General features: G+C 42.1%; 1 protein-coding gene across 1 annotated transcript in view; it reads left to right on the top strand.

The window, feature by feature from the left end:
• ANO4 (anoctamin 4) overlaps positions 1-13,695 on the top strand; it is a 117,221-nt gene that overhangs the window by 102,407 nt on the left and 1,119 nt on the right. The window contains exons 22-26 of the mRNA XM_035900993.1: positions 2,068-2,210; positions 3,241-3,393; positions 5,076-5,223; positions 7,659-7,778; positions 10,779-10,884. Of these exons, the coding sequence (XP_035756886.1) occupies positions 2,068-2,210; positions 3,241-3,393; positions 5,076-5,223; positions 7,659-7,778; positions 10,779-10,884 (670 nt within the window). The remainder of the gene's footprint in view (positions 1-2,067; positions 2,211-3,240; positions 3,394-5,075; positions 5,224-7,658; positions 7,779-10,778; positions 10,885-13,695) is intronic.

The raw sequence follows: 13,695 nt of genomic DNA, 5'->3' as shown, positions 1-13,695 counted from the left end.
TGCCTAGACCCAGGAGAGCCAACACTGCTCAGTGCCAGAGCTGATAGCAGAGAATATATCCCCATAAGACAGCCCTAGCAGAGGAGCACTAGCACCCTGTTTTAGAGAGTGGGTTTTTTGCACCATTTCAGGGTGTCAGCCCAGGTCTGGTGCAGGCATGTGCTCCCACAGGGACCGCAGAGACATGCAGGGCAAGTCAGAAATGCCACCCAGCGCTCCTTGGTGACAGGAACCCCAGCGCCTGTTTTCTCACTGGTATGTGGTGGCACTGGCTTCTCTTCTGAAATTTCTGCCCGGGAGTTAAAAATTAGGTTTCATGGGTACCAAAGAGAGGCCCTCGGGTGTGTGCTGGAGCATTGATTGTTCAGTGGTTACATTTTTAATACAAATACTGGCATGTCAGAGTGGTGCTTCTGCTTCATACGAACACCACCTCGAAACCCTTAAAAGTGTTCATCAGTTCTCCTCTCCTGCATAGATATATTTGCAATAAATAAGAAAAAAAATATAGATTAAAATGACGTCTCTCTGCATTTTACTAGGAGTCCTAGATGCTTAGTAACACTGGATATGGATTTCACCTCTCACAGAGGAGGAATTTAACTGGGATCTGTCTCAGGGTATTGGTCTCCCACCCACCTCACTCCTCAATTTAATGCCTTTGCAGGAATTCAGTTCTCAGCCCTCTCACTTTCTCACGGGCAGGACATGAGAGGTCAAGTCACAAAGGGTCCTGTGGACTGCAAAGATGTTCCCTTAGCTGTCACACAGTTCATCAATCACAACCATGGATGGTCAAGGAAAAGCCTTTTTAGGCTTTTTACACCCTAGTGACTGGCTGCAACTGCTAAAACCAAATATTGTAATAATTTCTTGTACTTCCCAATTCTGGCTTGAAGTCCATGCTTGTTCTTCTAAACTTTTTTCTTGCACTTCTAAACTCCAGATTTTAATGCCCTGCACTTAGTTCAACCTACACTTCTTTAAGGAAGACAGGAAAAGCTATAACCCGTCTGGTAAATGGCCTGAATGCAAAAATAATCTCTAAGCTTTAAGAAAACAAGAAATTGGCCAAACCCTTATCCAAATCCAATGGCCATTCGCCTGCCATTCACAGACCAGACCAGTTCACTGTGACAGCAAGAAGCGAAGCACAGTCAGGGAAAGGATTGAATTATTTGGGTGTGCCATAACCTTCTATCTTGCTGAGATGAAGGGGCCAACCACAACTTCGGACAAAATCTCTGTCATGTGGGTTTGCTGGGGGTTTTTTTGCTCTCTATACTAACTGGAACTCATGTCCTTTGTTGGTCAAACCAGTGCCACTCCTTGACCTGGAGAGGCAAAGGTGTTTATTTCCGACTGAGCGCTCGTTTCTTTTCTGGCTCAGTGCCTCCCATGATGCCCCTACATGTGCATTTCTTCAGGCACAGTATTTTCCCCCTGAAGTCCAGTACAGCCCCCCCAGTTCTTGTGATGGAGGTATCTCTCATGCCAGCCATCCGCCTCTCAGCCACCACGTTGTCAGTAGTCCGCACACTTCTTTCTGCCTTTTATTCCTCTGAATGTTTGGCTGCAGACACCATTCAAGGCTGCTTTTTCCCTTCCAGGATTGCCTGGAGACTGTTACCCTGCACACTGTAGAGCTGTGTAGAGATGCCAGCTCTCACACAGGATGGGATCAAGCAGCATCAGCGCTCTATTTACTGATTTCTCAATTAGAGCTCAACTATCTCCACACAGCATTGCATTCTGCCATATAAACAGACCCTGAACTGATTTGCCATTCTGTAGAGAGAAAAAGAAAGTAGATAAATAATAAAAACATGTCAAATCCTTCCACCATTTTAACAACATCTAGGCCTGAATTACAGCCCATCAGCCGTATCTGTTTTCATACCTGTTATGCTGTGTTATCAGCTACATGTATTACTAACGCTCCATTTTCCTGTGCATTGGGAAATTAATTTTGCAAGGTATGTTGTGCACACTTAGCCTCTTCCAACTCTGTGATAAATAGCCACTAATATTATTTACCTTGTTTCTTTAATTTATTTGAAAACGTAGGCTAATTCAAAACTGGTGGACCAGGAGAAAACTGCGACAAGAGTATGGCACTCAGAGAAAAACAAGCTTCCCACAGTGGGAAAAGGACTACAACCTGCAACCTATGAATGCTTATGGACTCTTTGATGAATACCTAGAAATGAGTATGGCACTGACCTTTGTTCTCTCTCTCTCTCTCTCTCATTAGATTTTAATGTCGTTGCTTTTTTTGTTGATGTGGGCTGGTATATTCTTTTAATTATTGTTGTATGAAGCTAAAGAGGCTGAAAAATGGTTTTCATTCTCACAGGTCAGGTGAGGAATGAGAGTGAGTTTCTAAGAGCAACACCAAACCAGTGTAGCTAACCACACTGCTGCTGGTTTGCTAACCTCACATCTATGAAACACTTCTCATTCTGGCTTGGGGGGGGGAGGTCGTTTTCCAAACCAGAGCCCACCTCTTCACCTGCATACATTTCTGAAGAACTTTGCTGTTATTTTCTAAAGGAAGTTCGCTTGGGCTTTTATTTTTAAACTGCATGGTACAGACCCACAGGCTTGTTTATGTTTAAAATTCACCATCATTTACTACCTTGCATTTACAAAGCAGCTTGCTGCCAAAAGCCATTGCTCTATCCAGAGGAGAGGGCAGGATAACTGCTCAAAGCCATGTTAAAGAACAAGAACTTTTGCCCCATGTGGCTGGACTGCGTATGTCATGATTGTTTTTTTCTTTTCTCCCTCAGACAATTCTTTTCAAATTAGTAGGAAATTTGGCAGTCTGAAAACTTGTCTCTAGAAACTTACACAAAGTTTCAAACTGCTGCCCATCTGTACTAGAAAAAGGAATGTATTCAGCCCTAATCTTTGCATGTATTGAGAGGTCCTAGTTGATGCTGGAGGGAAAAAAGGCCCTTTCTAAAAGCAGTTTGTCCACCTCCAAATTTTGCTCCAAATTACAAAATCTAGATACTGCTGACCATCACGGGGACAGATGTGCAGTTGTTCTTGTCATCCTTGCTCTGAACTTCTGGCAAGGAATTGCTGTACAAGTGTCACTAGACTATTCTATGGTATGGCATAATAAGAAATGTGTGTGTATTTATACATAATATTTGTATGCATATATTATTTGGTATCTTAGACCTTGGGATTAGGTCTTAACAGTTATACTGTGATCTTTTTTTTCCATAGTTCTTCAGTTTGGGTTCACAACCATTTTTGTGGCAGCTTTTCCACTGGCACCGCTTCTGGCCTTACTTAATAATATTATTGAAATTCGGCTTGATGCGTACAAATTTGTTACCCAGTGGAGAAGACCTTTAGCTTCAAGAGCCAAAGATATAGGTGAGTTCTTTGTGTGTGTGTGTGTTATGTGTGTGTATTATTTTTAAGGCAAAGCAATGACCACTTCAAGTAAGAGCAGATTAAGGTATTTTCAGTCATCTTCCCCACTAACAACAGACAATTGTTCCAAAAAACTTCAAGTATTTGATGCCAATCTAATTATACAATTAATAGTCTATACTGGAAAATGTCTTTTAATGATTTTCTGGGTGACTTAACAACCAAGATGTTTTAATGAAGTCATCAGTGTTCTCTACAGGTTTTTCCTTGTGGCAAACACTATGTGAACACATGCTGCTGATCAGTTTGAATGTAAACAACAAGACAGAGCAGCTGAAACATGAAAGTCAAGTGAAAGCAGCCACCATCCTGTGTGGTTTATATTTACCTGGTCAAAATCAGGCTCCCCTGTGACTCAGGGACTAGGTCCCTGGTGGGTCAGACAGGGTGGGTCTAGATCCCAAGAGACGACTTGCTCTCAGTGAGGCACACTGACTTTGCTAAACTCAGGGTTCACATAACTTTGAGGTCATCCAGCCACACACTACTGCAAGGGCTCTCTGAACATATTTTGACTATAAATCTCTTCTGTTCTTGCAGTGTGCAAAAGCAGAACACCTTTAGGAAGGACTCTGTAAAACAAAGTCATCTGCCCCACACTGAATCCCTGGTGTCTTTGGAGGGGTAAATAGGATACCTTGCTGCCCATCTGCTTTGCAAAAACCGGTAGCCCACAGCATGAAACAGCAGAAACCCAGGCTTTGTGCTCTCAGAATGGTCTACCATGTACCTGAAGTCTGTGTCTGAGTAAAGCTTTTTATGTGAACAGCATGGATCTATGAGTTTAGGTACAAGCCTGGACATCAGCCAGTACACAGCTTACACTGCATACATAATTCCTGAAAAAAAAAACAGTTCTGTAACGTAAATAATAGAGGCACAGAAAAATAGATTATTTTTTTTTTAGGCTGATTCAGGTGTGATTTCTCAAACTAAGTTGTATTAACTCCCTATTCAGCAAAGTTTTCAGGGCCAGCTTGATACCTCATTAAAATCAAAGGGTACATCTAACCTTCCTTTGGTGTGGTTCTCAGTGATGGTCCTCATGATTAGAATTGCTGTGTGCCTGTACTCATGATCTGTCAGACAGTTCAGGATGGGACAAAAAACCCATATGATGCCTAGGGGCTGTGTGCCATTGTATAGCATTAGCATGCCATGAAGATTTTGATGCCAGCAGGTACATGCTGACCAGCAGTGCATGACTTACACACCAGGCCCCTGTGACAGGAAGATCACGGATTGCATATATTCATGGCTGCCCTGGCAGACCCTCTTCAAAGACTGGATAGCCATCATCCTAAGCAGGGAGACATACAGCGTTTCCTAAAACTGCCCACTTGGTTGTGTGGCTTGGTGGAGCCAAGGCCTCCATGAGCATTTTTGCGGATTCCTTGAGATTGTTTGCAGGATAAACAAAACTCCCACCCAGTGGGAGCAGAAATCTGGTCTACTGGGGTCCTGCTGTTCAATAAGAAAAATTATTTTTACTCAGTGACTCTTGGGTAGAAACTACATAAAAAGACCTCGGGTGGTGAGGACAGCTGCTTCAGAACATGCAGTAACTCAGGCACTTTGGTTCTTGTTTTTCCTGGAGCTAACATACTCTCCTTGTTGAACAGGAATCTGGTACGGGATCCTGGAAGGCATTGGAATTCTTTCTGTTATCACAAATGCATTTGTTATAGCTGTGACATCAGATTTCATCCCTCGCCTTGTTTATGCTTATAAATATGGACCTTGTGCTGGCCAAGGAGAAGCTGGACAAAAGTAAGCTTTTGCTCTGGGAAAACAGATGCACATGAAAATCACTTACTATTTGAATAGATACAGCAGTACTGTCTGTGTATGTTCTGATTCCACTAACCCAAATTTATTGCTTGTGCTTAGGTGACAGATCAGCCACAGATATTGATGCTTTACATATTCACAGAAGGGGTTGCTGAGTGACTATAATTTATGACGTTACTTCAAGGAAAACATGGCAGAGCTGTTGCAGAGATTTGGTGTGTGTAACAGTATGCTGCGCAAGCTGCACTTCCCAGCTGGTGTACATGGATATAATCTTCTTTTCATTCTGAAGCAATGCTGATATTTATCGGTTATGGATTTAATGAGCATTTTAAACTTATTCACTAGGCTTTTTTTCCTGATGTAGTATTCAGCATGTATTGCTCAAAAAAAGTAGTGTCTAACAAAAGGAAGCAATTCCCAACTAATAAATCAAGATCCACTTACAGAGCAAAATAATTTGTTTTTCTTCTAAAACTAGAGTCCTTAGATTAAATCTTTCAGGAGCCGTTTGTGAACTGAATCCCAGCTGCCTAAGTGGATTTTCTTTCAGTGTTGTTAAACACTGAGATTATATTAGTGTGTGCACACTACCAGCAAGTATGAGTATAGCTGCTACATGGCAACACTTGTAAAATCTAGGCTGTTGGACTAGGGGAAGTTCATTGAATCCAGCTGAACACAAATAGACACAGTTTGCAAATGATCTCCTAGCAGCTCCATTAGCAAGGACTCTACTGTTCAGAGAAACCCAGGCTAAACAGTAGACAGAGACAGAGAGCTTACATTCTGCCATTAGACATATGGCAGATTGATTTTTATTCCCTGCTACAGAAAGCGAGTTCTTGTGTTGCTGCTTTTTTGCCATCCTTTGGTTGTCGATACTGTTTAATCATACTGATGGAAGAGGGGCAGCTGGTGTGGCAGCTCCTGATTAGCAGTGCTGCTAACTTGCTGTCCTGCAAGGGGTTTGGCATTCTAGCTGGTGCCAGAGGAAATGTTCCATTTATTTTCATGAAGAGGTGAAGTCCCTTCATGGGTAAAGTGTTTGGTCTGGTGCCAGCTGCTCCTGAGTGTGTGCCTCTGCCTGTGCCATTACTAAGATCCATACGACATTGAGGCATTGTCAGCAACTTTCCTTGCTACTGATTTTTTCAGGATCACTGTGCATGAAAAAACACCACCTTTAGAAATTTTATTTTTCTGAAGACTCGAGTATGACTCACTGGCTTTGAAACTAGTTCTGCATAGGGGAAGTAGCTTGGCTTACAAAGGAACATCTTATCTTTTCACAAAACTCTTGTACGGTATTTTCACACTTCTGCTGCTTTTCTGAGTGAATTTGTAGATGAAACTATCAGATAGTAATCCCTTGAAGGAGCCAACTTGGATAAAAACTATTTATGTCAGCATTCGGGATATTGTTATTAATAATTACTGTTACAAAAGCAGGAAGCTATTCAAAAATCCACAGGAATATTAAATTTTCTCAAATTAAGGAGTCAAGAGCATCTGCTGTTGAAGAACTTAAATGAGAGGTGCTTTTTTCTTTCAAAAAACATCTGTAGGTATTAGATCCATATGACACCCAGTGATACTAGAAAAATATTGTCGTTAAATTAAGTTCCAAATTCAATCAGTATGGAGATTTTGAGATAAAGCCATATGGTGTTTAAATGTAATTTCTCAGAGACTGTAAAATCCACACTTCAAAAAATAAAATCAACCCAAAACCAACTGTTACTGTGCATTATACTCTGCACCAAGCTGAGCAGCGTGCCTAGACTTACCTGTGCTTGGGCAGCGCAGAGAGAACAGCGCGATGCACTTGCCATATCTCTCCTCATCTTTATCAACACCAAACTTCAGCTTTCTAGTGACTCCCACAGCCCTCCATCAGGCGATGTACGTTCTCCTACTCAGTGTTCTCCAAACTCTGCCTGGCTCTCCCAGTGCTCAGCCACACTGGGATCTTTTAGTACTGAGTTCCTCTGATTAACTGGATATTTTGTAAAAATCTGTTTTAAGTGTATTGCATTTCCATCTGATTTAATGTCCCTTTGTGCTAGTACCATGAGGGTAACAGTGGGAAAATTCTGATTATCTTCTTACTGCTACTCATTATTTTCTCTACCTCTATTGTGTCACCTTTTAAGTGACTTTTATTTTCAAAAGTAACCAGTCCCAGTCTTCACTGTTTCTTCTCCCATAGAAATCTACCATTGCTTCACTTTTACCGTCCATCTGACCTACCTGAACATTTCTTTTATATTGCCTCAACATCCCTTTCAAATATTAATAAGCACCACAGTTCTACTGTGGATTTCATGAAACCTAGAGAAAATTCTCCAGGGTACAACAGTTAATGGAAAAAGCTTGCTGTGTCCTGACTACAGGATTTTTTTCCCCTCTAGGTGTATGGTTGGCTATGTTAATGCCAGTTTATCAGTATTTCTCGTGTCTGACTTTGAAAACCGTTCAGAGCCAACATCAAACGGAAGTGAATTCTCTGGTTCACCATTGAAATATTGCAGGTACGTGTCTGATCAAAATACCTCTCTGATTTAAGATATTGCAAGGGAGAAGCATCATGATGAATTTGGGGTTGGAACTAATTTTCAGAACTTAAAAAACAGTAATGGAAAGAATTAACTGTGCTATTCAGGGAAATGCTCGCGGTATTCCTTGGCTGTTACCTGCATGATTCCTTCCTTAGATACAGGAGAAGCCCAAAGGTGGATACCTGGCAGGTATTCCTAATGCAGGATTCCTATGGTGTCATGGCTTGAATCAGACACAACCATCATGGAGAAATATGGCATCAAAGGGCCAATAACAGGTGACTGATTACTTAGGTACCAGCGAGATGAAGCTGTAATCAGATTATATCACAGCACATGTAGAGGGAAGTCAAGGTTGCACAGAAGTGACCACACTGAGTTATTTCACAGATCTGCCAGGCACAAACAGCATCTGTTCTAAGCTACCTTTATGAAACCTCAAATGCAGCACCTCCTAATTGTTGAATGGTTAATATGCTTATGTCATTGCTTACAGGTGTAATTATCAGTAATAATCGTATATTTGTGGTTTGAATCAAAATAAAATGAGCAGTCAATTACCTGTATGTCTTTGTCCTCGCCAACAGATTGGAGAAATAGCAGTCTGAGACTAGTCTGTAATGACAGATTTGCACTTGATTGGTTTTAATGGTCCAGAGAATCAAGGATCTACATAAATGTCTTAAATGGGGGCCCAAACAAAAAATACAGCTATCATTTTTTTATTGCAACATTGGTTTACAGGCATGAGTCCTGGTAGCTGCAGATGCACTTAGTCCCAGTATTTTTCACTGTGAAGAATTAAAATATCCTTTCATGAGTGCCTAAAGAACAGAAGGTACTCTGTGATACAGCAAAAGGCGGTGATACTTTGTGATACTGTGGCATTTTTTTTAATAAGAAGAAGTTTGAGTGGTATAGCATAATGCACTGGGGGGGAGTGGCATTAATGCTTTTTTTTAACTAACTGATATTTAAGACTGTTGTCACTTATTTGGCAGAAAGAACACCCCAGTGATGAATCCATAGATAACATTTTCTGTGGAGCAGAACCATTTTGAGAAAAATCTATTCCACATTGTTTGCCATAGCACCGTTTAATAATGGTTTGTAATTCTGATCATTCTCTTCCCCCTCTTTAATTCCTTTCTTCCCCAACTTCAAACATGAGGTTGCTGCTACTTAAAGCCAATGGTGGAAATCCCATCAATAAAAATAGTTGTCCCCTCAATATAGCATAAAGAGAACAGTATTAAAATTGGTGCCATAAATCTCCAGAAGATAAATCTGTTCTTTTGGGGGACACTGAATTGTTATGTATATCTACCCTTGAAAGAAAATGAACATCTTTCTTTAGCTGAGTTTATCGGCTACTTAACCCACCTGAATTCTGCTAAAACATCCGTCATTTTAATTGCACTTCAAGCCAGATATTGATAGTAAGGTTAGGAAATATTATGTTCTACTCTGCAATAGTGTGGGCATTTTTTCAGGAAGGCAGTCTGTCTGAACAAAAAACGGTGGCCACATTCAGTTAACTTCTGCTCGTCTGGAACCCAGATGGTGCCGTGCTGTTCCGGTTGTTTATAAAAGGTTTCCCTATTTCTTCATGTGTAGTTTTTGGTTCCTAGCAAGTAGAAAAAGGATACATACCCTACTGACTTGGGACATGGTCTGAGGACTTCTGTTTTTAGGCTGCTTAAGATATTGCAAAACATCCTAAATTATGAAGTCTGAATGCTGCTTGCAGAAGGGAAGATCATCTCAGTTTAAGAACTTGTACTAGAGATACTACAACTTAGGAGAGGTTTGTTGCTGACTAAGATGTCAACACACAGTTGATTTCATTTTGTGTAGCACCCTCTGCGATCTTAGAAGGTGAAGCTTCCGGGAGAAATACAGATTATCACAGAGATGAAATAACTGTTTATTTTTTTTGCTCATCTGTGTTTTCTTTAGTTTCTTAAAAGTAACTTAGGGATCAAGCTTAAGTGTATTATTTACTGTGGTATTTTCAGTATTTTTTTATAATGGGTTTTCTGTCCCATCTAGGAAACAGATTAAGGAGAAAACAATTTTTACGCTACTTTTAAATTAAGTTTCTGCAATAGAGTTTTGGAATTAACATACTACTAGTAGAAATGAACTCCAGAATGTGTGATTTAAACAGATTCATGACTTCATATCTCTAGTTATGTTTTTGAGACCTAGAGTCTTTAAAGAAACATTCTGTGAGGGAAGACACTAGATCCCTTTCTTACACAGCCCTTGCCCTGCTGGTACACCAAGAGATGCAGTTCTGGCTCCACTAAAGTCAGGATGAGTTGTGCTTTGATGGGATGGCCAACTAATTGACCAAGGGCCAGATGAAGCCCATGAAGCAATTCTATATGGATTTAGGCAGGGCTGTGAGGCTGACAAAACTGGGGACATTTATGGTTTTAGAATGAACTTGTAGTGGGAAGAAAGTGGCCCTCAAAACAGCAGAGCATCCTACCCTGCTCCATGTTCTGAGGCGATGGCTGCAAGGCACAAGTTGTGCTGCCAAGGGAGATGCTGTAGGGTCAAAGTGCTGGTGCTGAGCATCCAACATCCTAAGTATTTGCTTCAGCAGTTTTGCTTCATCCAGGCACTGGCCTGGTTCTTTGCACTGAATTTCCATTAACAGCTGGAGTGCGAAGTGTATTCCTGGCATGTACCTTACCATTAGGTTTCATCTGAAAGTAAACCCGTTTGGGTGAACCAAAGCATGGCAAGTGGAGGTGCTTCAAAAGCATGAGCCTGATCTGAAATAAATAACTAATGTAGGCCCAGCCTAAGAAGCAAGCAGTGTTGTGGCAACTTGTACAGTCTGAACTGAGATCATTTTGGTGCAGAAAATGCAATGATCAAGAGCAGCTGGGTTTTGGTTTTGCCTTCCTCCCAGGCAGCCGGGCAGGAGCTTGCTAACCACCATACTCTGCTGTCTTTCAGGTACAGGGACTACCGAGACCCTCCTCACTCCCCAGTGCCCTACGGTTACACGCTGCAGTTCTGGCATGTCTTAGCAGCACGGTTGGCTTTCATTATTGTATTTGAGGTCAGTACCCATTCAGGTGGCAAAACAAAAACAACAAAATGAAACAGATTTCCCTTGGATGCTTTTTCATTGGGCTGATCTATGATGGCAGCTGTTGAGCTTTTTGTATTAGTTTCTGCTATTTATATTGTGCTTTGTATTCTCAGCTCTGTTTTCTGAACAGTCACAGGTATTTAGGTTCTAACAAAAAGGGCAATGCAGCACTTTGATAACTGTAACAGTGACTTGCAAAGAGGGGAAATAAATAAAGCTTTTATTTACTTCCTGAGGTCTGGCATTCACAGAATCACAGAATCACAGAATCGTAAGGGTTGGAAGGGACCTCAGGAGATCATCTAGTCCAACCCCCCTGCTAAAGCAGGCTCAGAACTGTCTAGGCTGGGCAGCTGTATGCTGACTAGCATGTGATGAAGGGGTGAAGGAACATGAGAAGGAAAGGTGAAATCCGAACAACTGAAAAACGAAGATAGTTTAAGTTACAGTATTTACACATCTAGCTTTTGTCTCTTTTTTTTTAATACCATTCGTTTTCCCAGAATGATTAGCATCACAAAGATGATGACAATGAAAAAGATTCAATACCTTTGCCAATGTTCATAATATTGGTACTTACTGTCAGTATCTCAGAAATCTTAAAAACAAACCAGAGAAGATAATACCAACTTCACATGACTGGTATTCCCATGCTGATTTTGAAAAACAGAGGCAGGCAGGAAGGTATATAAATAGAATGAGATCATTTACAAAACCAAATGCAGCTCTTAAGGCCTGAATTTCAGGTGCCTGAATATCCCTGCCAGAAAGCAGGGGCTCAGAATCTCCCCAGCACAAGCAGTCTGAAATACCTTTTACAACGTGAAGGCACCAAACAGGGAACAAACGATTTTCAAAAACTCTTTACTCAATCCTCTGCTCCAAAATCATAGCAACAGGGCATCCAGCACAGATATGGAAGCTGTAATCACCATAAATTATTGACATAATGTTCATGAGCACACACTGCATTTCTGACTCACATTACTGTGTAAATTCATTCTGAACTGAGCTTTCGAAGCACCTATTTGGCTCACAGAACTCACATTTGAATTAGAGGCAAGGTGAAAGGGAAACTTTTTCTAGATTATTTCTTGTGTAGGGTTGTCTTGGTGGCTCAGCAGAAGCCCAGGGTCTGCAGTCAATTCCCCCCGACTGTCATTTTCAGCCCTTGCCAGACGAAGGGGGAACATGGCACTGTGAGTTCTGCTCTCTCTGCATTGGGCTAACTCATCGGAGGTTGGTTGTAAGGAGACTGGCTCTTCCATCATCTCTGCCACACCCAGGGAAACATTAAGGGAAAGAAAGAAAGAAAGATTTGATAGAGGCCTGCCAGGCTTGATCTCTTTGTTTCTTGAGCTGTCAGTGCTGAAAGCCAGGGTATCTGTCTCCAAAAAGGACAACAAGAATGGGCTTGGCAGATCAGCCTAAGCAGTTTTAAGATTGAAGAAAGCCTGGCTTCTTGAAACACACTTGGCATAAAGGCAGCACAGCGTAAAGGCAAAGTCAGCTGAGGCAAGAAAAATCAGCCCTGCTCAAGTCTCAGTGCCCAGTCAAATTTGCAGCCTGCTGTGGAATAGTTTTTTCTGTCTGTCCAATACCCGCACAAGAGATTTGACTTTGCTTTGCCCCAACCAAAGCTGTAGGCTGGCTCATAGCTGTCTCCCTCAACAGGGGCCACTCTGTTTATTGGCACTGGAAACTGTTTCCTTATATCTTATATCTATGAAATCAGAAGGGTAATTGCAGCAGAAACCATGACTGTCTTTGTGGAGAACACGAATAGGTGTATTGTGATTGCTGCAGCAATTACAGTAAAAGATTGTGCTAAGAGATAAGTGACTCAAGGTACACGGTAGCATGGGAAAACACGTTACATTCTCTTTTCAGTGGCTTTCAAAGGAAGGGTTCTGCTTGGAGAAAAAGAAAGACCTTTATTTCTCCAATATAGAATGAGTGTCCTTTCTGAGATGGAGGATTTTTCTGTTTCTCTGCTCCTTTTCTCAAGTAGAGTGAGTAAATCTCCAAGCAGCATCTTCGATCAAACGAAAAAGGACACTCAAGCAATCCTCCCCCATCACACTCAAGCTTTGCTGCGGGGAGGTAATTCGAGATAGCCAGCATGGCTTCACCAAGGGGAAGTCCTGCCTGACGAACCTAGTGGCTTTCTGTGATGGTGTGACAGCATCAGTAGACAAGGGAAAACCAACAGACGTCATCTATCTGGACTTCTGCAAAGCCTTTGACACGGTCCCCCACAACATCCTTCTCTCTAAATTGGAGAGCTATGGATTTGATGGGTGGACTGTTCGGTGGATAAGGAACTGGCTGGATGGTCGCATCCAGAGGGTAGTGGTCAATGGCTTGATGTCCAGATGAAGACTGGTGATGAGTGGTGTCCCTCAGGGGTCCGTACTGGGACCGGTGCTGTTTAATGTTTTCATCAATGACTTAGACAGTGAGATCGAGTGCACCCACCCTCAGCAAGTTTGCGGATGACACCAAGCTGAGTGGTGTGGTTGACACACCAGAAGGACGGGATGTCATCCAGAGAGACCTGGACAGGCTGGAGAGGTGGGCCTGTGTGAACCTCATGAGGTTCAACAAGGCCAAGTGCAAGGCCCTGCACCTGGGTCGGGGTAACCCCCAGTATCAGTACAGGCTGGGGGAAGAAAGGATTGAGAGCAGCCCTGCCAAGAGGGACTTGGGGGTGCTGCTGGATGAAAAGCTGGACATGAGCCGGCAATGTGCGCTGGCAGCCCAGAAGGCCAACCGTAC

Source organism: Egretta garzetta, unplaced genomic scaffold (assembly GCF_000687185.1).
Source record: "Egretta garzetta isolate BGI_Z169 unplaced genomic scaffold, ASM68718v1 scaffold38, whole genome shotgun sequence".
Taxonomy (NCBI): domain Eukaryota; kingdom Metazoa; phylum Chordata; class Aves; order Pelecaniformes; family Ardeidae; genus Egretta; species Egretta garzetta.
Note: the sequence above shows the minus strand (reverse complement) of the source record. Positions and strands in the feature narration are given on the sequence as shown.